We start from the raw sequence: 26,092 nt of genomic DNA on the forward strand, positions 1-26,092 counted from the left end.
TCTATCCCAATGGTTCTCAACTGCAGTCCCCAAGGACCACCCTAGGTCATTTTTTGTGGATACTGTGATAATGCACAGGAGAGGTCATCTATTTTGCTGGGTCAGTCATTATCCCACCTGCTTTCACAGACATATCAGGGTTGAGGTTGAAAACCACTGATCTATCCAAAAAGTGAATTAAAAGAAAAAGTGAAGAGAAGGTCCTGCAATTTTATTTCTTTCAAAATAGCTGAGAGACGATCACAAATTACATGAAAGCATATCAGCGAATGTTTGGCTTTACCCACCTGAGAGAGAAAACCATATTCTCAGGATCACCTCCATCAATCACTAACTCTTTCATCGAACATAACAGCTCTAATTCTTTTACTTTGCTCTAGAGATTTAGAATACAAAACAGGCATTAAATACTGATTGCCCCATTGTGCGGGTAACACAAATAACAAAACAGCAATTTCAGAGACTTCTGATCCGCTTACTTCATTGAAGTGATAGTCGTAGAAGAAGGGAGCATTGTTCTCCAGCTTTCCATTCAATGCATCGTCCACCTCACTCTGCCATTTCTGTTCCAGCTCAGCAACACTCTGTCAAAAAAGCGGCTAATGAGTGCGCATGTTCTAGCGTCATGTAGTTAACGAAAATCAAATAACGTTGCCATATGTGATTATCAGTAAGTTTTTTACAATAATGTAATATTCCAAACATACTAATCTCCAAGCACTAGATGCAAACTACTAGATAAATAAAAAAACATTCAAGTAGTCTAAAAAGAACTATTGAATCAGAATCTCAAATTCAATCGTGGCAGTCACTGCACCATTCCTCGCTATGGGCCTTATTCAGAGGTGGACGCAGGAGTCATCAGTGCTGCATCTTTGGTAGCAGCGAATCTGAGAAGGTATGTAAATTATGCAGGCCTCAACTTTTGAAACGAGACGCCCACCTATGGCTTCTCATATTCAATACATGCATTCGAAGGTTACTCAGAATGTCCATCGCATCTAAGCTGCAGAGGCCAGTGAGTGTGCGTCGGGAGACGCAGACAATAGCTTCGGCACTCCAATAAAATGGAAGCGACACACCTTTATTTTGAGCAAACGTTCCCTGCTCCTTCCCCAAACGCCTGCAGCATACAGGCAGAGTTCGCAGTAATATCGTGGCACATGCGAACTGCAGCACATGCACTGCCCCGAAACAATCGGTCATCTGCGACTGAATCAGGACTGCGTCCGAGGATAAATCAGGCTCTCTGTTAAAGGATACTTAAATCATGACTTCCTCAAGGGGCAAACATAATGTAATACTTTCCAAAAAGGCTGCCAACTCATTCAAGTGGCTAATTTAAAACATTTTACAAAACGAGAAGTAAAGTCAGTTTTTTTCAGTGATTACAATCTGCAAAGTCGTGTAGTATACATCCACAGAAATGTAAGTCTATTTTTCAATTTCAAAACGAATTCTGAATATTTAGACTCCATTTTGCTCCTAGCTAAATTTCAGTTTAAATGGCAAAAGAGGAAAGTCAAAATATGAGATATGGTAAGAACTTACCCTTGTTATCTCTATTTCTACGAAGTCCATAGGGTTCCACAGGATACCTTGGGTATAGGTGTGACGTCAGTCGCAGGGCACCAAAGAGTTAAGCTTTCAGCCTCCCAGGATGCACTAGGTCCCCCTCCTATACCCCGCCCCCGGGACAAGGCACCTCAGTTAGTTACCAAGCCATAGGCCGGAGGAGGAGAAGGAAGAGAGAGAACAAAGATCTGGACACATACAAGAATCACATTCTCACCAGAGGGAGACGGAAAACCGGTGACCAGAGCAAAGCCCATCTGCAGCACAGGTGCGACAGGGCGGGAGTCCTGTGGAACCCTATGGACTTCGTAGAAATAGAGATAACAAGGGTAAGTTCTTACCATATCTCATATTTTCTACTTCAGGGTCCATAGGGTATCCACAGGATACCTTGGGGATGTCCCAAAGCAGTATCCTTTAAGGGTGGGGACGCTCCTGTGCAGAAAGGAGAATCCGCCGCCCGAAGGAAGCATCCTGAGAGGCGAAGGTGTCAAACCTGTAATACCTCACGAAGGTATGGACAGAAGACCACGTAGCAGCCTTGCAGATCTGAACTGCCGAGGCACCACGTCGAGCTGCCCACGAAGGACCCACAGACCTAGTGGAATGAGCCTTCAGAGAAGGAGGGACCGGTAGGCCTTCATGAAGATAAACTTCAGAAATAGCCATACGGATCCAGGCTGCCAAAGTTTGCTTTGAAGCAGGCCAACCCTTTTTACAGAAGCCATAGAGGACAACAAAGCGTCCGACTTCCTAAACAAAGAAGTGCGGTCCACATAAGTCCTTAAGGCCCGCACAACATCCAAAGAGGCCTCACCCACGGACAGACCCGGTGAGTTAAAGGCCGGAACAACTATTTCCTCGTTAACCTGAAACTGGGAAACAACTTTGGAAAGAAACTCGGGCCGAGTGCGGAGCACTGCCCTGTTCCCATGAAAAACCAAGAAAGGGGGTCTACAAGAAAGAGCCCCTAACTCAGAAACACGTCTGGCTGAAGCAACGGCCAGAAGGAAAACAGTCTTAGCTGTTAGCCATTTAATATCCACTGAGCCCAGTGGTTCAAACGGCGGTCCTTGGAGAGCCCTCAGGACCACAGCCAAATCCCAAGGCGCCACAGGTGGAACAAAGGGCGGCTGAATACGGAGAACACCTTGCATAAAGGTGCGCACATCCGGGATTGTAGCAATCCTACGGTGAAACCAGACAGATAGGCCGAAACCTGTACCTTCAAAGAAGCAAGGCGAAGCCCATGATCTAGTCCCGCTAGCAGGAAGGCGAGAATCCGAGACAGACGAAACTCCCGCGGTGCATAACCTCTCGGTCGACACCACTGGAAGAACGTATGCCACACGCGATGGTATATCCTCGCGGAAGACGGTTTCCGAGCTCGTAACATGGTACGCACCACAGAGCTGGCAAACCCCCAGGACCTCAGCATGGCCGTCTCAACAGCCACGCTGCCAAAGACAGCCGAGTCAGGTCCGGGTGAAGACAAGGACCCTGAGACCGAAGGTCCGGTCGTAGCGGCAACCGCAGAGGACTGTCCACGGACAGACCCTGAAGGTCTGAGAACCAGTGCCGTCTGGGCCACGCGGGAGCTATCAACAGGAGCGTCCCTCCTTCCTGTTTGAATTTCCGGATTACCCGTGGAAGAAGGGAGACCGGAGGGAACAGGTATGCGAACCTGAACGTCCACCGGACGGACAGAGCATCCACCAGAGACGCCCCTTCGTCTCTTGTGCGAGACCCGTACACCGGCAACTTGTTGTTGTGCCGGGACGCCATGAGGTCGATTTCTGGAAGACCCCACCTGTCCACCAGTAGTTGAAAAACGTCCGGGTGCAGGGACCATTCCCCTGGATGAACGTCCTGGCGACTTAGAAAGTCCGCCTCCCAATTTAGCACTCCCGGGATGAAGACCGCTGATATGGCCGGAAGATTGCGCTCCGCCCAAACCAGGATCCGAGAGAGCTCTACGAGAGCCGCCCGACTGCGAGTTCCTCCTTGCCTGTTTATGTAGGCCACGGTGGTAGCATTGTCCGACTGGACCTGCACCGGGTGACCCTGGAGAAACCGCTGTGCCTGCAGGAGAGCATTGAAGACAGCACGGAGTTCCAAGATATTTATTGGAAGCTCCGCTTCTGTCGGTGTCCACCTGCCCTGAAACAAGTGTGGACCCGAAACTGCTCCCCAGCCCCGAAGACTGGCGTCCGTTGTCAACAGGACCCAATTTGGAACCCAGAACGGACGTCCCTTGTTGAGGTGGGTCATCTTTAACCACCACGCAAGGGACAGGCGAACCTCCGGGGTGAGCACAATCGTCTGGAACTTCAGAGACTGAGGCAGCCCGTTCCACTTGGACAGGATCAGGTGCTGCAGAGGTCTAGAGTGAAACTGGGCGTATTCCACCATGTCGAACACCGACACCATGGAGCCCAGTAAGCTCATCGCCGAGTGTAAGGACACCCGGCGGCTGTGCAGACAACTGCGCACCCTTGACTGTAAAGCAGAGATCTTGTCCTCCGTCACGAAGATCCTTTGCTGTCCCGAGTCCAATAAGGCTCCAAGATGCAGAATCCTCCGAGACGGGATTAGAGTGGACTTCTGCCAGTTGATTAGCCAGCCGTGCCGTTGCAGCAGTGCAATGGTCAGGTCCAAGTGGTGTAACAGGAGCTCTGGAGATCCTGCCACCAATAACAGGTCGTCCAAGTACGGCAACATGCGGACTCCTTGCAGCCGCAGAGAAGCCGCCATGACCGCCATAGCGTCCTGTATGTCCAATGACACCATGTAGTCCCAAGGTTCCAGCGCCAGAATGATGGACCGTAGGGTCTCCATCCGAAACTTCGGGACCCGCAAAGACTTGTTGAGTGCTTTGAGGTTGAGAATCGGACGATATGACCCATTGGGTTTCTGTACCAAAAATAGATTTGAATAGAAACCCTGGCCCCTCTGGGAGAATGGAACAGGCACTATAACTCCAGCCTGGAGCATAGTGTGCAATACCTTCCGCAGCTCCGTAGCCTTGTTCCGGTCTGATGGTAGACCCGTGGTGAAGAATCGAGCCGGGGGTCTGTGCCGGAAGGAGAGGGCGTACCCGTGAGAGACCACCTCCAGAACCCAAGTGTCTGTCGTAGTGAACGACCAACACCGGGAGAACTGCAGCAGGCGGCCTCCCACCCTGGGATCCCCCAAGGGGAGACCCGGACCGTCAGGCCGCAGGCTTGTCATCTGGCTTGGGGGCCGGACGTCTGGTACTCCATGCCTGTTTCCGGGGCTTGACCGATTTCTTAGGGCCAGCCTGTCGAGGAAACGACTGTGGTTTGGGCCTGCCCTGGGCCCTAGATGACCGAAAGGACGATGGTCCAGAACCAGAAGGAGCAGCGGCCGACGGGAGACAAGTAGATTTGGCTGCCGCCAGCGTGGCCACAATCTTATCCAGATCCGGACCGAAGAGAACTTCTCCGGTAAACGGCAACGCTTCCAGACCTTTCTTGGATCTGCGTCCGCCTTCCAGGATCGCAGCCACAAGGTGCGACGAGCAGCTACCGCTGCTGAAGAAATTCTAGACACCAGAGTACTAATGTCTAGAGCCGCCTCGTTGATGTAGGTGGCCGAATCACGGAGATTGCCAATCAACTCCGCTTGTTCGGCCGGACAGTCGGATTCAAAAGAAGCCTCTAATGAATCCGCCCAGCGGTCCATCTCTCTGGCAACCCAGCAAATGGCCATAGCCGGCCGTGCTGCCCCCCCTGCAAGGGAATAAGCGGACTTCAGGCAGATTTCTACCTTGCGGTCCGTAGCATCCTTAAGGGAGGACATGGATGGCATCGGCAATGTGGCACTACGGACAAGACGGGTCACGTGAGAATCCACCTGTGGAGGGGATTCACACTTAGCAAAATAATTATCCGCGAACGGATAAGCCACCGCCAGGCGTCTCTGCGGCTGGTATCTTTTGCCAGGTTGTTTCCACGCCTCCTCTAAATGGTCCACCAACTGACCCGAAAGAGGAAAGACTGTGGCATCGCCCTTCACATCTTTGAAAAAGGCATACTTAGATTTAGCCGCTGGGGGAACTTCGTCCTCAATCACCAAGGCTGTGCGGACCGCCCGAATAAGTCCAGGAATATATACTTTGGACTTAGCATCAGCGTCCTTAGTATGGAAAGGTTCCTGATCGTAAGGATCCAGAATCTCCCCATCATCAGACGTCCCTTCGTCATCCTCATAAGGAGCGGACAGAGACGCCACCGGCCTTTTATGAGGCCGCATCACAGACTCCCCTTGCAACACATCCGACAAGTGCTGTAAAGAACTCGTCAGGGAGTTAACCCACGCTGGCTCCTGAGAACCCGGGAGCGGGGAAATAGGGAGACTGTGTGGTACCACCAATTGTTGTGGGAACCCCTGCATGGGTGACGACACCACAGACTGCTGGGACAAACCCATCGGAGTAAACGCGGGCTGCGGAGCTAACTGGCCCACTAAAGCTGTTAACGCCTGAGCGAAACAAGCCCAGGGCGGCTCCTGTACCGGTGCTGTAACCGTAATAGGCCGCGCCATGGACAACACTGCCGGCAAAGGCCCTCCGCGCTACCCTCCCCCTCCGCTAACGGTACTTTGCACGTGGTACACTGTAGCCGGAGGGGAAAATCACTTTCAGACATGATGGCACCACGTATGTGACCTCTCTCACCAATTAAGTATTAAATAGGCGAGAGACCACCCTGCAGCACCGCACCGCAAGGGCTTTAGCAGAAAGAACAGGGACAGTAATAAAGCTGACAGTTTAGAGAAGAATAGTTACAGGCAGCGCTAGCACAGTCACATACAATGCAGAGAAATAACAATTCCTGCACTAACAGCGCTGATCACTCAACTACACAGACACAGGGCCTGGTAGGACACAGCGCTGCATACACAGACCTGAGCCACAGCGGAGGAGAGGTATGCGGGGGGACCCAGACCACGATGCTTCCTTCCAGACTTCCAGCAGCGTTCACCATGCGTTGCAGAGAAGATGGCCGCCGAGGAGCAGAGAGAAGCTGGCCTGGGGGAGGAGCGCTGACACAGGACCAGTCAGCACAGTGCAGAGAGGGCTGTGTGCAGCGGGGGAGGCGCCGGCTGTGAGACAGGGAAGGCGCGCTCCCCTGGCATGCATTTAACCCCTGGGACGCCGCAGCGCTACCGCTCTGCTGCGGTCCGCTGTCCCAGGGGGTAGTGGAAGCGCAGGTTGGTCGCCTGGCTCCACGCTGCAGCCAGTCCCCAGGGAGCCCCCTGCCTGGGGACTTAGGACCATGTGATCAGCGGGGACCCACCGCGGGACCCCGCTGCTTACCTTTGTCCCCCTTGAATCCGGCCATGGTCCGGAGCATCTGGGGTCACCGCTAGCTGTGACCCCAGACGCCCACCAGCATCCCCGGATCAGTACCGGCGTTCTGGTACCGGCGGGGTGTAGGGAAGACAGCATGGACGTCAGGACTGACTGTCCATGCTGTTCATCCAGATATGCAGCCACAGCTGCATGAAGAAAAAGCTTCAGGGGCTCTTCTAGCCCCCACTCCAACAGGTGCACCCGACTCCGGCCGGGCACCAAACTAAACTGAGGTGCCTTGGCCCGGGGGCGGGGTATAGGAGGGGGACCTAGTGCATCCTGGGAGGCTGAAAGCTTAACTCTTTGGTGCCCTGCGACTGACGTCACACCTATACCCAAGGTATCCTGTGGATACCCTATGGACCCTGAAGTAGAAATACATACAGTCAGGTCCATAAATATTGGGACATTGACAGAATTTTCAGATTTTGGCCTCTATTCACCACCACAATGGCTTTGAAATGAAACAAACAAGATGTGATTTAACTGCAGACTTTCAGATTTAATTTGAGGGTAATTACATCCAAATCAGGTGAACGGTGTAGGAATTACAACGGTTTCTATATGTGCCTCCCACTTTTTTAGGGGCCAAAAGTAATGGGACAAACTAAACAATCCTAAATCTAACTTTCACTTTTTAATACTTTGTTGCAAATCCTTTGCAAGCAATTACAGCCTGAAGTCTGGAACGCATAGACATCACCAGACGCTGGGTTTCATCACTGGTGATGATCTGCCAGGCCTCTACTGCAAATGTCTTCAGTTCCTGCTTGTTCTTGGGGCATTTTTCCTTCAGTTTTGTCTTCATCAAGTGAAATGCATGCTCAATCGGATTCAGGTCAGGGGATTGACTTGGCCATTGCATAACATTCCACTTTTTAGCCTTAAAAAACTCTTTGGTTGCTTTTGCAGTATGCTTCGGGTCATTGTCCATCTGCACTGTGAAGCGCCGTGCAATGATTTCTGAAGCATTTGACTGAATATGAGCATATAATATTGCCCGAAACATTTCAGAGTTCATTCTGCTGCTTTTGTCAGCAGTCACATCATCAATAAATACAAGGGAACCAGTTCCATTGGCAGCCATACATGCCCACACCATGACACTACCACCACCATGCTTCAATGATGAGGTGGTATGTTTTGGATCATGAGCAGTTCCTTTCCTTCTGCATACTCTTCTCTTCTCATCACTCTGGTACAAGTTGATCTTTGTCTCATCTGTCCATAGGATGTTGTTCCAGAACTGTAATGGCTTTTTTAGATATTGTTTGGCAAACTCTAATCTGGTCTTCCTGTTTTTGTGGCTCACCAATGGTTTGCATCTTGTGGTGAACCCTCTATATTCACTCTTGTGAAGTCTTCTCTTGATTGTTGACTTTGACACATATACATCTACCTCCTGGAGAGTGTTCTTGATTTGGCCAACTGTTGTGAAGGGGTTTTTCTTCACCAGGGAAATAATTCTTTTGTCATCCACCACAGTTGTTTTCCGTGGTCTTCCGGCTCTTTTGGTGTTGCTGAGCTCTCCGGTGCGTTCTTTCTTTTTAAGAATGTTCCAAACAGTTGATTTGGCCGCACCTAATGTTTTTGCTATCTCTCTGATGGGTTTGTTTTCATTTTTCAGCCTAATGATGGGCTTGCTTCACTGATAGTGACAGCTCTTTGGATCTCATATTGAGAGTTGACAGCAACTGATTCCAAATGCAAATGTCATACCTAGAATCAACTCCAGACCTTTTACCTGCTTAATTGATAATGAAATAACGAGGGAATAGCTCACACCTGTCCATGAAATAGCTTTTGAGTTGATAGTCCCATTACTTTTGGCCCCTTAAAAAGTGGGAGGCACATATTGAAACTGTTGTAATTCCTACACCGTTCACCCGATTTGGATGTAATTACCCTCAAATTAAATCTGAAAGTCTGCAGTTAAAGCACATCTTGTTTGTTTCATTTCAAAACCATTGTGGTGGTGAATAGAGGCCAAAATCTGAAAATTCTGTCACTGTCCCAATATTTATGGACCTGACTGTATTGGCCTAGATCAGACCTGGCTAACCTGTGGCTCTCCAGCTGTTGTGAAACTACAAGTCCCAGCATGCTTTACAGGCTGGCAGATGGGATGGTATGCTGGGACTTGTAGTTTCACAACAACTGGCGAGCCACAGATTGGCCAGGCTTGGTCTAGATGACTAAAAACCCTGAGTCTCCTCTTAAAGTGAATTACTCCATCCGCCATGCCACTAAAATCAGAAACCATGGCATTGCATGATCCCCATGTTTCTCCGAGTGGGCCATACTATGCTGATATACTGAGAAAGTAAATCGTATAGTAATGGAAATTCTTTGCCCTAATTGACTACTTTAAAACAAAAATAGTATGGCAATATGCAGTGAGAATCTAAATTATTTTCCGACATTCAGAAAAATAGAAGACAATACAGTTCACGCAATTGGTTATATGTGTAGGATGACTTATTTCCAATGTTTATAATGTTATAGTGCACAAGTCAGACATCTGATACAAAATAAAAAAAGAAGGTTCTAAATAAAATTCAACTAAAAAACAAAAAATCATACAAAAATGAATCGTACCATTATGAGTGTAACAAGAATAATCAATAATTATGAATTATTCATGTTTTACCTGTAATTGTCTTTCCATTGCATTGAGTTTCTTGAATGTTTCTCCCATAATTTTACATAGCAAGTCATACTCCTCAAGATGTTCTTCTCTGTATTGATAGTTTATCAAGGACTGTAGAGCATCAACCAAATTCAAGTGCTTAATGACACAGGATACGACCATCTCCTCCATCACATCAGGCTGGATTACTTCCCTGTGTAGCAAGTTGTAAATAACTGCTTTAAATGTCTTATGCCAAAAAAACCACCCCCTCCCCCCAAAAAAACAAAAAACACTTGTATTAGATGGGCCACTGTGAGATGCGAGGGACAGGGGCCTCTATAGCTGTTATTTCTTCATTTGATTTTGGTTGATGATAGAAGCCATCATAATGGTAATGAATAAATAAAACACTTTTATCTCCAAATGTCTTCAGGAAAAATATAATGCTTGCAGATTCACACCGGTGGCTCAGGTTTGAATATTCTGGTGGGTGTTGATCAGAGACCACTGTTAATGGGAAGACACTTTCGCCTTTACCTTTGAAACCTAAAAATGGCTCAGCACTCCCAGATTATGGTCCGTATTCAACTAGCGGCAAAATTTGTCTTGTTTGTCGCCATTGGCAAATACTGACGTTTTTCGCCAAAAAGATGCAAAATTTTCGCCAAAATAACGGCGAAAACAGCAAACAGGTGAAAATGGAGAAAAGAAAAACTGGAGAAAACTTTTCTCCATCCCAGACCAGGAGAAAAAAAAAAGCAAAATCCCTATTTTTGGCTAAAATGTGGGGATTTCTTTCTGAACCCTTTGGACACCCACCCTAATGATAAATTACCCCAACATTTTTTCGTAAGTTTCGAAAAACTGGCATGTAATTATTATGGGGAAAAAAAAAATTGTTGAAAATGGTTTTAACATATTGGGTCTGATTTTTCGGGGGGCGGTATGGATGCGTCAAGTGTTTTAAACATTTAACGTTTTTTAAAATTGCGTTTTTCTTTACAACCCAAAATTTGTGCAGTCGTTTTTCGCCAAAGTACGCAACTTACAAAAAAAATTTAGGGGTAATTTATCATTAGGGGGGAGGGGGTGTTCAAAGGATTCTGAAAGAAATCCCCACATTTTTTGCCAAAAATAGGGATTTTGCATTTTTTTTTTTCTCCTGGCCTGGGAATGAGAAAACTTTTCTACAGTTTTTTTTTATTTTTTTGCGAAAAACGTCCGTTTCCAACAATGGCGAAGAAAACCTGCTGTTTTCGCCGCTAATTGAACACGGCCCTAATTATTTTAAGAACAAGCTATGCATCCCATAGTATTGCCTCAGTGTTTTCGTAAAAACTAGTTATCTAGTTCTCTGCAGTAAGATGTGTTGTAAAGATGCTAGTATTGAGAAACATGGAAAATACTAGTAGGCAGAAGCCTATAAGCACAGCCTCAGCTAACCAAATATCAGCGCAGAGGCCATGAAACTTGTGAGCACACATTAAATACTCACAAAGGAAAAAACCAGCAGAAGGCGACTGGGAAAAGGTGGGCTGCGAGAGGGAGGGCACATTTTCTGGAGAGGTGACTTGTGGAACGAGAGGGTTATAACTAGTAGGTCCTTAGCATATTTTCTACTTTTTCTCTCCATTGAGGCTTAAAGCCCTTACCACTTCCGATAAAATTACGCTAATGATTTACATTGAGATACAGAGAAACAGCAGTACTGAGCAATACTCAAATTGGATCGCTGTAGTCAAATGTGAAGCTAGTCGGAATTAAAAACAGAATCACAAGAAAAAACAAACAAACAAAAAACAGGGGTGTCACAACCTTTCTCAATATCTAATGTCACCCGCAAAAGGTTGACCTCTCTCCACTTTGATATTTGCCCTTATCAAGGAACCACTGGCTGCTGGTCTATGAAGTACTGTTGATTTCTCTGGTGTTGGAGTTGGTCAACAGGAGCATAAAGTTGCTCTTCATGCTGACGATGTTTTGCTCCCAGTCACCAAACTCCTCACATCCCTCCCGAATGTATTCTGTGAAATCCTCCGATGTGGCTTCTTTTTCCAACTTTAAAATAAAAAATTTAATTCCGAACTTATTTCTTCCCCTGCTGATTAAAAAGCTCCTGGAACTCAACTTTCACCAATATTGGCAACCTGCTAGGATTAAATATCGAGGGATTTAGGTTACCAGGGATAAACGCCTCTCTTTTTAAAGTATAGTTTTTAACTATACTACGTTCCTTAGTGCTATTATATTGGATTTTATATCCTGGGGCAAGAGACTTTTCTGTCCTCATAATTCTCCAAGACCTTGATTAAGTACCCATATTTGGTATTATGTCCTTAGGAAAACTAGACAAATACTTTTAAAGGATTGATCTGAAACTGTAAAAGTAATCATATATACAAATTATGGAAAGCTTATATCTTTTTGTGATATTTAGCTAGGATTTTACTTGCTGCTAGAAGTTGTATAATATTCTTCTACTAAAAAAGAAGGCCACACATGCGTATGTGCACACACACACACACACACACACACACACACATATATATATATATATATATATATATATATACACACACACACAGTGAGGTGCATAAATATTGGGACATTGACAGAATTTTAATTTCTACTTCAGGGTCCATAGGGGGTCCATAGGGTTGACCTTGGGGTATAGCTGGATCTGGATCCATGGGCACCACGCAGTTAAAGCTTTGCTGCTCCCAGGATGCACTTGGGTCCGTCCTCCTCTATACCCCGCCCCGGCCACAGGCACCTCAGTTTTAGTTGGTGCCCGGCCGGAGTCGGGTCACCCTGCGCAGTGGGGCTGCATAAGCAGCCCCTAAGCTTTATTCTTTATTTTATTATTTTATTTTTACTGTCTTCAGAGCGGCAGCATCAGACTGTCCATCTGGACGTCTACGCTGCCGCTCCAACAGCCCCGCTGGCGCTGCGACGCCGGTACTGATCCGGGGATCGCAGCGGGACCCCGGAGTCAGTACTAGCGTGGCTCCGGGACCACCCAAGGACTGCTGCCGGACTGAAGGGGCCAGGTAAGCCGCGTGCAGCGCTGTCAGCGCTGCACGCGGGGAAAATGCAGTCTTCATGCCCCGGTCTCTGGGGACAGACCGGCGGCGCTAGTAGCGGCGGCGGGCTCCCCCTCTTCAGGAATACCCTGCGTGTCCGCTGGCCCCCGGGGTGTAAGTACCGGCGGGGAACCGGCTTCCCCGGGGGTTTAGTACTAGCAGGGGAGGCAGCCTTCCCTGCTTCAGCGCTCCTCCCCTCAGCCCAGCGCTCCTTCTCTCATGTGTGCTGGCGTCGCTGGGCTGTTATCTCCTAGCCACTCCTCCTCAGAGCTCTCCGGCGGCCATCTTCCTTAGGCAGCATCGCAGAGCTCCCAGGCAGGCTTCCAGTGGACCAGTCCCCCTGCGTACCTCTCCCCCTGCAAAGGACAGTGTTTGCAGCGCTATAGCCCTCCCAGACACTGAATCTGGGAGGTTGATTGTAGCGGAAGGTGCAGTGAGTAATACTTCTCTGCATGGTATGTGACTTTTTGCTAGTGCTGCTGTCTGTGCTTATTTTCTACTTACTGTCAGCTTTTTACCTATCCCTTTCCTTCTCCTACGGCCCGCAGGTGCGTGGGGGAGGGGTGTTCTTTCTGTGTACCTCACTTATATAAATCTACGTATTTGTGAGGTCCGTCACATACTGCGGTGTGCTCCTCAGTACCATATTGTGGGCTGTTTGGGTTGCATACTTGGGAGTGCGTGGGTGTTATATGCCTTACCTCGTTTCGGTGAGACACTTTTTTTGCAAAAAAGTTTGTGTCATGTCTGATGAGGGGAATGAGCGCTCCGAGGCTCCTGTGTTGTTTTCCTGCCGACGCTGTTCGGCAGGGGTTGACGGGGCAGATTTGTCTCAGGACGGTCTGTGCGGGCGGTGCCAGTTGGTACCTGGACCCTCTAAACCCCCGGTGGCGCAGGATCCTCCGTGGGCAATGTTTACGCAAGTGCTGGCGTCAATCGCGGACCGACTTGCGGTCCCGACTGCGGCCCCTTCTAGGGCGTTGCCCCAGCCTACCATGCCCCGTTCCCCGGGTGTGACTCGTCTGGTGCAGTCTCCTCCCGGGTCTCAGACTGTGGGTCCTTATGCGGGTTTGCCGGTATACGTGCAAACCCCCACGGTGCCGCAGCAGTCGATGGTACCTTTTCAGGGGTATCCTCAGGCAGTACCCCCGCCTTGGGTGGATGTCCTCTCCAGCTCTGTTCAGAGTCTGGCGGCTTCGTCATCGGCTTTTCAACATATGTTGCACAGTGATTTGCCCCCACGGGCGTCCAAGCGTTCCGTTCCGGCTTCACTGGCGGCTCAGTTCACGGACACGGACGTGTCTTCGGATGACGGGGAGATCCATGAAGACTCTGACTCGGATGCCGGGGTCCAGGAGATGGAGGCTAAGTCTTCCATTAATGTGCCGGCATTGGTTAGGGCGGTGCGGGACATCCTTCACATTGAGGAGGATGTGCCCGCCCCCAGGTCAAAATACCCAAATTTTAAAAAGGCCAAGGTAGCTTCGACGGTTTTTCCCCTGTCCGATCAATTGACGGATCATATGGCAGGGGCCTGGCAGTTGCCCAGCAAGAGGTTCCAACCGCAGAAGCGGTTGGCTTCGAACTATCCGTTTCCGGAGGCTCATTGCAGGAAGTGGGAAACTCCTCCAGCGGTGGATTCCCACGTTACCCGCTTAATTAAAAGCGCTACGCTGCCTTTGCCGTCGATCTCCTCCCTGAAGGATCCCACGGACAGGAAGGTAGAGACTTGTTTGAAGTCTATCTACTCTCTCTCGGGGGCGGTGGCCCGTCCGTCCATGGCCATCTCTTGGGTGGCTAAGGCCATCGAGAGCTGGGCCAATGCTTTGGAGGATACCTTTCCGAAAGATGCTCCGGAGATCCAGAGAGCGTTGGATAGGTCAAATGAGGGATGCGGCTTCCTACATTGGGGAAGCATCGTTGGACGCAAGCCTGCTAACCTCTCGGGTGTCGGCTGCAGCTGTGTCGGCGCGTCGGTCCTTGTGGCTGAGGTCTTGGAGAGCTGACGCTGACTCTAAAAACGGACTGGAGGCCTTACCTTTTAATGGGGAGTTGCTTTTTGGTCCAGACTTGGACAAAATTGTGGACACTCTGGCTAAGTCTAAATCAGCCTTCCTCCCTTCGGCTTCTGCTCCTACCAAGGTACGGAGCTATGCTTTTCGGTCCTTTCGGGTTCAGGGCAAGGCAAAAGGTCAGTCCTTCCCGAGGCAGTCGACGACCAAGGCCGCTTCTAAGGCCAAGAAGCGGCCCTGGAGTGCCAGGCGCCCTTCTTCCAAGCAGGAAGATAAACCTTCTGCCTGATGGGACGGGCCTCCCTCTGGGGGACCCCAGAGTGGGAGGCCGACTTCTTCTATTTGCCCAGTGCTGGCACAATACCACCACGGATGCCTGGGTTCGAGAAGTGGTCTCCCAGGGGTACGCCCTGTCTTTTCGGCACAGACCGCCCCACCAGTTTTTCTGCACGAGTCCTTCTCAGGATACGACAAAGTCTTTACAGATTCAGGAAGCTATAGAGTCCTTGCTGACAGCAGGGGTCATTGTTCCCGTTCCTCAATTACAACGAGGGACGGGGTTCTATTCTTCTCTGTTTCTGGTGCGGAAACCCAATGGTTCTCATCGCCCTATCCTCAACTTGAAGTCTCTGAACAAATTCCTCAGAGTTCCCAAGTTCAGGATGGAAACGTTACGTTCCATCATTCTGGCGATGGAACCGGGGGATTACATGGTGTCCCTGGATATCCAGGACGCCTACCTCCATGTTCCGATAGCACCTTCGCACCAGCGGTATCTGAGGTTCGCTATCCTTCAACACCATTACCAGTTCCGGGCGCTAACCTTTGGTCTCTCCACGGCACCGAGGGTGTTCACGAAGATTATGGCGGTCATGGCCGCACATCTTCGGAACCAGAATGTACGGCTACTACCGTATCTGGACGACCTCCTGTTGCTGGCGAGTTCCCCGGAGGTACTGCTTCATCATCTCCACTTGACGGTCGCTTGCCTGCAAGCGCACGGGTGGCTGATAAATTGGAAAAAGTCCTCCCTGATTCCATCTCAGCGGATGGTTCATTTGGGAGCCCTGCTGGATTCTCGGCAGCAAAGGATCTTCCTGACCCCGGAGAAGGTCTCCTCCCTGCAGCTGAGGATACACAGTTGCCTGAGCAGTTGCCGCCTGTCGGTCCATTCGGCTATGAGGGTTTTGGGCTCCATGGTGTCAACATTCGACATGGTGGAATTTGCAGAGTTCCATTCCCGGCCTCTGCAGGGGCTGATTCTATTGGAATGGAACGGGTTACCTCACCGGATCCGCTCTCAGTTGCTGGTGTTGTCCCCGGAGGTTCGGCAGTCTTTGGCTTGGTGGCTTCAGACAGCTCATCTGGTCGAGGGGCGTCCCTTTTGGATCCCGGGCTGGGTCCTGCTCACGACGGATGCCAGTCTTCGGGGTTGGGGGGCAGTGACCGGCTCGTTGTCACTTCAGGGTCGTTGGTCTGCAGAAGAAGCTCTTCTTCCCATCAACATTCTGGAACTGCGGGCGGTTTATCGGGCCCTGCAGTCGTCCGATCCCGCTCTTTACGGACGGGCGGTTCAGGTGCAGTCCGACAACGCCACCATGGCGGCGTATATCAACCACCAAGGAGGAACTCGAAGTCGGGCAGCAATGTCGGAGGTGTCTCGCATCCTTGCTTGGGCGGAGTGTCACATTCCAGCGATCTCGGCAGTCTTCATTCCCGGAGTCCTCAATTGGGAGGCGGACTTCCTCAGCCGTCACGACGTGCATCCCGGGGAATGGTCGCTTCACCCAGAGGTGTTTCAGCTACTCGTGGACAGGTGGGGGCTGCCGGAGCTGGACTTGATGGCCTCCCGTCACAATCACAAGTTGCCCGTTTACGGGTCAAGGACAAGAGACGCAGGCGCCAGTCTGGTAGACACGCTGTCGGTGAAATGGACGTTTCACCTGGCGTATCTGTTTCCTCCGATATCCTTACTTCCTCGGGTTCTGCGGAAATTCAAGCAGGACGGCGGCACGCTCGTGCTGGTTGCTCCGGCGTGGCCCAGACGTCCTTGGTACTCCGATCTGAGGTGTCTCTCCATCGACGCTTCGTACCTTCTTCCTCAGCGTCGGGACCTGTTGTCTCAAGGGCCCTGCCTTTACCCGGATCTGGGTCGGCTGTCTTTGACGGCGTGGCTCTTGAGACAGCCGTCTTGAAGTCTAGGGGTTTCTCCAGTTCAGTCATTGGTACCATGCTTAGGGCACGCAAGCCTGACTCCGCACGGATTTACCACAGGGTGTGGCGCACTTACTTTCAGTGGTGTGAATCCAGAAACTATGATCCTCAGGTGTTCCGGGTTTCCAGAATCTTGGAGTTCCTTCAATCAGGTTTAGACCTCGGCTTACGCCTGGCCTCTCTGAAGGTTCATGTGTCTGCTTTGTCCGTGTGGTTTCAGCAACGGATTGCTACACTACCGGATGTTCACACCTTTTTCCAGGGTGTTCTCAGGATACAGCCTCCCTTCGTGCCTCCTTGGGACTTGGCGGTGGTGCTACGGGTCTTGCAGGGTCATCCTTTTGAGCCTCTTGAGGTGGTGGACCTCAAGTGGCTGACGTTCAAGACCGTTTTTCTCCTAGCAATTGCTTCTGCCAGGAGGGTGTCAGAGTTGGGGGCGCTTTCCTGTCGCCCTCCTTTTCTGATTTTTCATCAGGACAGAGCGGTGCTCCGCACTCGTCCTGAGTTTTTGCCCAAAGTGGTCTCGAAGTTCCACATTAATCAGGAAATTGTTGTGCCAGCTTTTCAGTCGCCTGATCTTTCAGCTGGTGAGGCTTCCTTAGATGTAGTCCGGGCACTTAGAATCTATGTGGATCGGACTGCTTCGGTTAGGAAGTCGGATTCTTTGTTTGTCCTCTTCTGTTTTCACAAGAGGGGTTGGCCTGCCAACAAGCAAACGTTAGCCCGTTGGCTTCGTTCCGTTATTTGTGAGGCTTATGCACAGGAGGGTTTACCTGTGCCAGCCTCTGTTAAGGCTCATTCCACTCCTTCTGTGGGTCCCTCTTGGGCTGCTAGACGTGGCGCCTCCGCTGTTCAGCTGTGTAAGGCGGCCACTTGGTCTTAAACGCATAGAACCTCAAAAACGTTTGAATTGGACACCTTCGCCTCTCAGGATGCATCCTTCTGGCGCCGGGTACTCCTTTCAGCACAGGAGCGTCCCCGCCCTTAGTTGAACTGCTTTGGGACATCCCCAAGGTCAACCCTGTGGACCCCCTATGGACCCTGAAGTAGTAAACAAGAGATATGGTAAGAACTTACCTTTGTTATCTCTGTTTCTACGAAGTCCATAGGGTCCACAGGGCGCCCGCCCTGACGCACCTGGCTTCAAATGGGCTGTGTGGCTGGTCACCGGTTTTCCGTCTCCCATTTCTGTGAGTATGGTTTCTTGTGTGTTCCAGTCTTCCTTCTCTCTGTTTAGTCTCCTCCTCCGGCCTTAGCTGCTTACCAACTGAGGTGCCTGTGGCCGGGGCGGGCTATAGAGGAGGACGGACCCAAGTGTATCCTGGGAGCAGCAAAGCTTTAACTGCGTGGTGCCCATGGATCCAGATCCAGCTATACCCCAAGGTCAACCCTGTGGACCCTATGGACTTCGTAGAAACAGAGATAACAAAGGTAAGTTCTTACCATATCTCTTGTTATTTGGGCCTCTATTCACCACCACAAGGGCTTTGAAATGAAACAAACAAGATGTGCTTTAACTGCAGACTTTCAGATTTAATTTGAGGGTAATTACATCCAAATCAGGTGAACGGTGTAGGAATTACAACGGTTTCTATATGTGCCTCCCACTTTTTTAGGGGCCAAAAGTAATGGGACTATCAACTCAAAAGCTATTTCATGGACAGGTGTGAGCTATTCCCTCGTTATTTCATTAGCAATTAAGCAGGTAAAAGGTCTGGAGTTGATTCTAGGTGTGACATTTGCATTTGGAATCAGTTGCTGTCGACTCTCAATATGAGATCCAAAGAGCTGTCACTATCAGTGAAGCAAGCCATCATTAGGCTGAAAAATCAAAACAAACCCATCAGAGAGATAGCAAAAACATTAGGTGTGGCCAAATCAACTGTTTGGAACATTCTTAAAAAAAAAGTACGCACCGGAGAGCTCAGCAACCCCAAAAGACCCTGAAGACCATGGAAAACAACTGTGGTGGATGACAAAAGAATTATTTCCCTAGTGAAGAAAAACCCCTTCACAACAGTTGGCCAAATCAAGAACACTCTCCAGGAGGTAGGTGTATATGTGTCAAAGTCAACAATCAAGAGAAGACTTCACAAGAGTGAATATAGACGGTTCACCACAAGATGTAAACCATTGGTGAGCCACAAAAACAGGAAGACCAGATTAGAGTTTGCCAAACAACATCTAAAAAAGCCATTACAGTTCTGGAACAACATCCTATGGACAGATGAGACAAAGATCAACTTGTACCAGAGTGATGGGAAGAGAAGAGTATGGAGAAGGAAAGGAACTGCTCATGATCCAAAACACACTACCTCATCAGTGAAGCATGGTGGTGGTAGTGTCATGGCGTGGGCATGTATGGCTGCCAATGGAACTGGTTCCCTTGTATTTATTGATGATGTGACTGCTGACAAAAGCAGCAGAATGAATTCTGAAGTGTTTCGGGCAATATTGTATGCTAATATTCAGTCAAATGCTTCAGAACTCATTGGACGGCGCTTCACAGTGCAGATGGACAATGACCCGAAGCATACTGCAAAAGCAACCAAAGAGTTTTTTAAGGCTAAAAGTGGAATGTTATGCAATGGCCAAGTCAATCCCCTGACCTGAATCCGATTGAGCATGCATTTCACTTGATGAAGACAAAAACTGAAGGGAAAAAAGAACAAACAGGAACTGAAGACATTTGCAGTAGAGGCCTGGCAGAGCATCACCAGGGATGAAGCCCAGTGTCTGGTGATGTCTATGCGTAATTGCCTGCAAAGGATTTGCAACAAAGTATTAAAAAGTGAAAGTTAGATTTAGGATTGTTTAGTTTGTCCCATTACTTTTGGCCCCTTAAAAAGTGAGAGGCATATATAGAAACCGTTGTAATTCCTACACCGTTCACCTGATTTGGATGTAATTACCCTCAAATTAAATCTGAAAGTCTGCAGTTAAAGCACATCTTGTTTGTTTAATTTCAAAGCCATTGTGGTGAACAGAGGCCAAAATATGAAAATTCTGTCAATGTCCCAATATTTATGCACCTGACATTATTTATATATATATATATATATATATATATATATATATTTTGTTTTGTATATATTTATTTATTTTTTTCTTGGATAGAATAAAAAAAGAAAAACATATTCCCAGCTGCCTATAAAAATATATGTTTTTTATAAATAAATAGGACAAGTCCATATGGTATATTTTATGGACAAGCACACCACTGTGACCTTGTCATTGGATGACCTTACTGGTATATTATATTTAACTATACATTTAAAAGTACTGTACAATAAAAAATATTAACGCTAAAAACCAAAACACACACACAAAAAAAAAAAAACACTGGACAGTTCCTTTATAGATAAAAAATGACGTATGGGAAAAGCTATTCCTGGTTTAAAAATAAAATAGTGAGAGCATACATTTTAGTAACAGAGTAAATTGGTGGAGTTTCACTGGACTTGAAAATACATCTTACTTGATACTTGGTCTGAACTGAGGTCGGGCACGTCCAGATATTTCTCTCAGTTTTACCATAATACCAGGAGGCAGCCTGATTCTAGGCAGCTCAAAGTAATTCCCTACTGGTGGCAACAAGATGTCAGAAGGATAGGTAAACTCTCTATCTTCTTCTATGGTAAGAGGCAATGGAGAGGGACTTGGAGTCAGTGCTGGGGATAACGCACCATTGGCTTCTACCTGCCACTGACACCTATAAAATTAAAAAAAAAACATTATTATATTAGAACCACATAGTGAACAGTCACATGCTTTCACACTCTACTCAAAACTAAATTTGGGTTTGAGATCCTTACACGAGATATATGAGAAAGTAGTAATGCAATTTGTGCACATTAAATTATGAGTAAATTAAAAAAGACAAACTCAACATCCTCAGGGGGAGCTGAAGGAACAGTTTCCCTACAAATTGACAGACATTGTCAACTGGCTGCCCCCTTCAGTTCCAGAAACCTCGGAGAGCATGACTTTAGCACTGCTGGACATTGCTTAAGAAATGCTGTACGAGTAGAATAAATGAAATTAAATAAATTGTGCTATGCTGGGTAGTGTTAATGATCAAATAGAGAAGTCTGGTTTAAAAGTGAACAAATTTAATCTAAAATATATTGACACAGAAAAAAACAGTATAAAACAGGAAGAAAATTTCTTCATCAAACATACAAATAAATACAAATTGACTGCAATAGTCCCAGCTAAGCTGGTTAACTTAATGAAAAAAGTCTCTATACGTAAAAGAAAGGAAACACTTCCTCTGTTTTATTTCCAGTGATTCCCGGAGCCTGTTAGTGTGTATCCAATCGCGCACGATGTATCAAATCTCCTCACGCATAACAAATTCAGACCAGCCACATAAAAGCAGACATATGGATACACACTAAAAGGCTCCGGGAATCACTGGAAAAAAACGGATTGTACCTATAGAGATTTTTTCATTAAGTTAACCATCTTAGCTGGGTCTATTACAGTCAATTGTATTTATTTGTATGTTAGTTTGATGAAGAGATTTTCTTCCTGTTTTATACTGTAGGCTTTTTTCTATCTCAATATAATTTAGATTAAATATGTTCACTTTTAAAACAGACTTCTCTATTTGATCATTGACACTATGCAACATAACGCAATTTATTTAGTTAATTTTTTCTTCCTATTTGGAGGTTGCAGACACCTTTTTTCAATTGCTGCAATCTGGGTGTGATTCTGATTAATTTATATCATATATGAAGGGCAGTGTTTAATTTTTTCAGTGCCATCAGATTTAATTAGGTTTTCTGTACGAGTAGAATAACAGTGACTTGCTTTAGATCCAACACACTTTATCAGAGAAGTCCAGCAAAGCTATAGTTTTAGTTTTGATTAATAAACAATGCTACAGTAAGCATAACCAACATGTTATGCTTTGAAACTATTCCCATAATACGTTAAAACCTTTCTATCAACACATGTAGGACACTATATACCATTGTTCTGTGCTATGGCATCGCTTTTTAGGGTACCTGGATTAAAGATCGATCGTGTCTAAATAGTCACTCAATAGGTCAACACCAGATGGTCAACAGGGACAAAAGGTTGACAGGGGCAAATGGTCGACACTTGCCGGAGGATTAGGCTGCGGAAGGAGACTGTTAGGGCTAGGCACATACATACATACTTATATCATTTGAAGCAAACTAAATACACTTGCCTCTGTAAAAGCTTCGACCTAAGAAGTTCATGACAAGTTAACTCTTCTTTGGTGATCTCTGGACCATTGTACAATATCCGAAGCATGGAGCAAGCCAATACAGATAATCCTAAAGCTAGGTCCACCAGAAATGGCAACCCTCCAGAAACATCTTCTGAGGATTCCTGCAACAATAAAATGTAACATGTACAGCCAGATTTTCTAAGAAACTATTAATTTTAATGAAACGTACAGTGCCTTGCAAAAGTAGTCACACCCCTTTGCATTTGTCATGTTTTGTTGCCTCAGAACCTGGCGTTAAAATGGATTGTTTGAAGGTGTGCATCATTTAATTCACAGAACATGCCTACAACTGTGAACTTGTATTTTTTAGGACATTTAGGACAACATAACAGAAAACTTCAGTGTGCATAACTATTCACCCCCCCTAAAGTCAGTACTTTGTCGAGCCACATTTTGCGGCAATTACAGCTGCAAGTCACTTTGGATAAGTCTCTATGAGCTTGTCACATCTTTCCCCTGGGATTTTTGCCCATTCCTCAAGGCAAAACTGCTCCAGCTCCTTCATGTTGGATGTGGTTTCCGCTTGTGAACAGCAATCTTCAAGTCTGACCACAGATTCTCAATTGGATTGAGATCTGGGCTTTGACTAGGCCATTCCAACACATTTAAATGTTTCCCCTTAAACCACTCGAGTGTTGCTTTAGCAGTATGCTTCGGGTCATTGCCCTGCTGGAAGGTGAATCTCCATCCCAGTCTCAAATCACAGGCAGACTGAAACAGGTTTTGCTCAAGAATATCCCTGTATTTAGCACCATCCATCTTTCTCTCGACTCAAATCTGTTTCCCAGTCCCCGCTGCTGAAAAAAATCCCCACAGCATGATGCTGCCACCACGTTTCACTGTGGGGATGGTGTTCTTGGGGTTATGGGATGTGTTGGGTTTGCGACAGACATAGCTTTTCCTTGGTGGCCGAAAAATTAAATTTTAGTCTTATCTGACCAGAGCACCTTCCTCCATACATTTGGGGAGTCGCCCACATGCCTTTTGGCAAACTCAAATCGTGTCTTCTTATTTTTATCACTAAGTAATGGCGTTTTTCTGGCCACTGTTCCATAAAGCCCAGCTCTATGGAGTTTACGGCTTATTGTGGTCACATGCACAGATACAGCAGTCTCTGCTGTGGAACTCTGCAGCTCCTTCAAGGTTACCTTTGGTCTCTGTGCTGCCTTTCTGATTAATGTCCTCCTTGCCCGGTCTGTGAGTTTTGGTGGGTGGCCCTCTCTTGGCACTTTTGTTGTGGTACCATGTTCTTTCCATTTGATGATGATGGATTTGATGGTGCTCTGGAGGATCATCAAAGATTTGGATATTTTTTTTTTTATAACCCAACCCAGAATTGTACTTCTCAACAACTTTGTCCCTGACTGGTTTGGAGAGCTCATTGGTCTTCATGGTGTGATGCCTCTTGCTTAGTGGTGTTGCAGCCTCTGGGGCCTTTCAGAAAAGGTGTGTATATACTGACAGATCATGTGACACTTAGATTTCACACAGGTGGACTTAATTTCACTTATTATGTGACTTCTGAAGGTAATTGGTTGCACCAGAATTTTTGAGGGGCTTCATAGCAAAGGGGGTGATTACATATGCACATGCCAATTTTAAGAATTTTATTTATAAAGATTCTTTTTTATATATATATTTCACTTCACCAAATTAGACTATTTTGTGCAGATCCATCACATAAAATTAAGATAAAAAAAAAAAAATTACAGGTTGTAATGTAACAAAAAAAGGTAAAAAACCAAGGAGTGTGAATACTTTTGCAAGGCTCTGTATATTTATGGAGGAGTGCTTCATTTTTCATATATTGACAGAGTCACATCTTATTGAACATCATCCTGTTCCTGAGAATTGGGCTTGATTAAGATTAACAATTGTAAAGCGCAACGGAATATGCTGCGCTACATAAGAAACTGTAAAGAAATAAAATAAAATAAATTCACAAACCCGGTGGTTTACGTACAACTTTGATGTTTGGCAATTTGCACGTCAGGATCTGTACTGTGCATGTACAGATCTGTGTCTAAGACGACGGTCGCAATGCCCCCTAAGCCACAGCATGATCTACATGTTGTGGCCATTTGGGGGCAGGGAAGGTGCGGCGTCAGCCAGCTTCCCAGAAAACTGGGGCATGTAAGCCCCGTTTTCTGGGCATGCCGAGGCCAGTGGCTGCGTCCTTGGAAGCAGCTTCAATGGCCCTGGCAGCGTGATATACACGGCCATCCTGAGTTACCTGAGGGTTACTCAGATGACCGATGTTCATGCAGCTGATCCTAGGGCTGCGTGTCTGGACGCAGCAATTGATCAGTTTTTAAGGCTTTAGTATTCTTTCCGTATATAAATAAAAGAAAACAGTTAATCTTGTCCAAAACCCCTATATATTTGTGTCTCCGACAATACATAAGCATCTTGTGGTGAACCCTCTGTGTTTGCTTTCATGAAGTCTTCTCTTTATGGTAGACTTAGATAATGATATGCCTAGCTCCTGGAGAGTGTTCTACATTTGACTAGCTATTATGAAGAATTTTTTTTTTTTACCATGGAAAGGATCCTGTGATCATCCACCATTGATGTCTTCACTGGATGTCCAGGGCTTTTTGTGTTGCCAAGCTCACCAGTGCATTCTTTTTTTTCTCAGAATGTACAAACCTGTTGATTTGGAAACTGCTAAGCTTCCCGCTACCTCTCTGATGGATTTTATTGGGTTATTTTTTTTGTTTTTGCAGCCTAAGGATGGCCTGTTTCATTCGCATTGAGAGCTCCTTTGACCACATTTTGTGGGTTCATAGCAACAGCTTTCAAATGCAAATTCCACACTTGGAATCAACCCCAGTCATTTTGCCTGCTTATTTGATAAAGAAATAACTAAGAGATAGCCCCCACCTATCCATGAAGCAGCTTTTGAGTCAAATGTCCAGTTACTTTTGGTCGCTTGAAAAAACATAGTAAACTGATGTAATTCCTAAACCCTTTATCTAAAATGGATGTGTATACCCTCAAATTAAAGCTGATAGTCTGCACTTTAAAACCATATGCTATAGAACTGTAAATTGAATAAGTTTTATTATATGGACCTAAAGGTGTGTGTGTGTATGATTATATATATATATATATATATATATATATATATATATATATATATATATACATACATACATACATACATACACACACACACACACACACACACACACACACACACACACACACACGGTTGGTTCAATAAATAAGGTTACAAGACCTCTCATTGCGTAAATATATTCAACCCGTACAGGTTGAGTCTCCCATATCCAAATATTCCGAAATACGGAATATTTTTAGCAAGACTGCTGTTTGATGGTTCAATGCACACAAACATTGTTTAAAGCACACAATTATTAATAATTAACTATAAATTACATTCAGGATGTGTTTATAAGGTGTATATGAAACAAATTCAATTTCATGTTTATACACAAACTTTGTGTGAGCCATAAAATTATTGAAAATATTGTATAAAATTACCTGCAGGCTGTGTGTATAAGGTGTATATACAACATAAATGTATTCTGTGTTTAGATTTGGGTCCCATTCCCAAGATATTTCATTATGGTATGCACATATTCCAAAATACCTGTACATATACGAATACTCAATAGTATGGCCTTGGTACAGATTATTTTTCCACATTGTCCCCATACTTGTCTAAGCATTTGTTCCAATGGTATACCAAGGCATCTATATCGGCATCAGTTTCAAGCGCCTGAAGCCAGGACATGACAGCTTGCTGAACTTCACCATCAGTTGCCAATCACCTTCCACCCAGGTGCTTCTTCAATGGTCCAAAGAGATGGAAATCACTTGGTGCCAGGTCAGGGCTGTAGGGAGGATGATCCAGTACCTCCCAATGGCAGCGCCGTATCAACTCACGTGTGCGGTTGACTGATGGTGACT

The 26,092-nt window shown here is 46.7% G+C and overlaps 1 protein-coding gene across 2 annotated transcripts in view; it reads right to left on the bottom strand.

Moving 5' to 3' along the window:
• HECTD4 (HECT domain E3 ubiquitin protein ligase 4) overlaps window positions 1-26,092 on the bottom strand; it is a 333,766-nt gene that overhangs the window by 157,980 nt on the left and 149,694 nt on the right. For both annotated transcript variants that reach the window (XM_088449233.1, XM_088449232.1), the window contains exons 24-28: window positions 22,097-22,260; window positions 20,372-20,605; window positions 9,603-9,795; window positions 480-584; window positions 288-376 (exon numbers count right to left, since the gene is read on the bottom strand). In XM_088449233.1, coding sequence (XP_088305359.1) covers window positions 288-376; window positions 480-584; window positions 9,603-9,795; window positions 20,372-20,605; window positions 22,097-22,260 — 785 coding nt within the window. The remainder of the gene's footprint in view (window positions 1-287; window positions 377-479; window positions 585-9,602; window positions 9,796-20,371; window positions 20,606-22,096; window positions 22,261-26,092) is intronic.

Source organism: Taudactylus pleione, unplaced genomic scaffold (genome assembly GCF_031769625.1).
Source record: "Taudactylus pleione unplaced genomic scaffold, aTauple2 ptg000479l, whole genome shotgun sequence".
Lineage (NCBI taxonomy): Eukaryota > Metazoa > Chordata > Amphibia > Anura > Myobatrachidae > Taudactylus > Taudactylus pleione.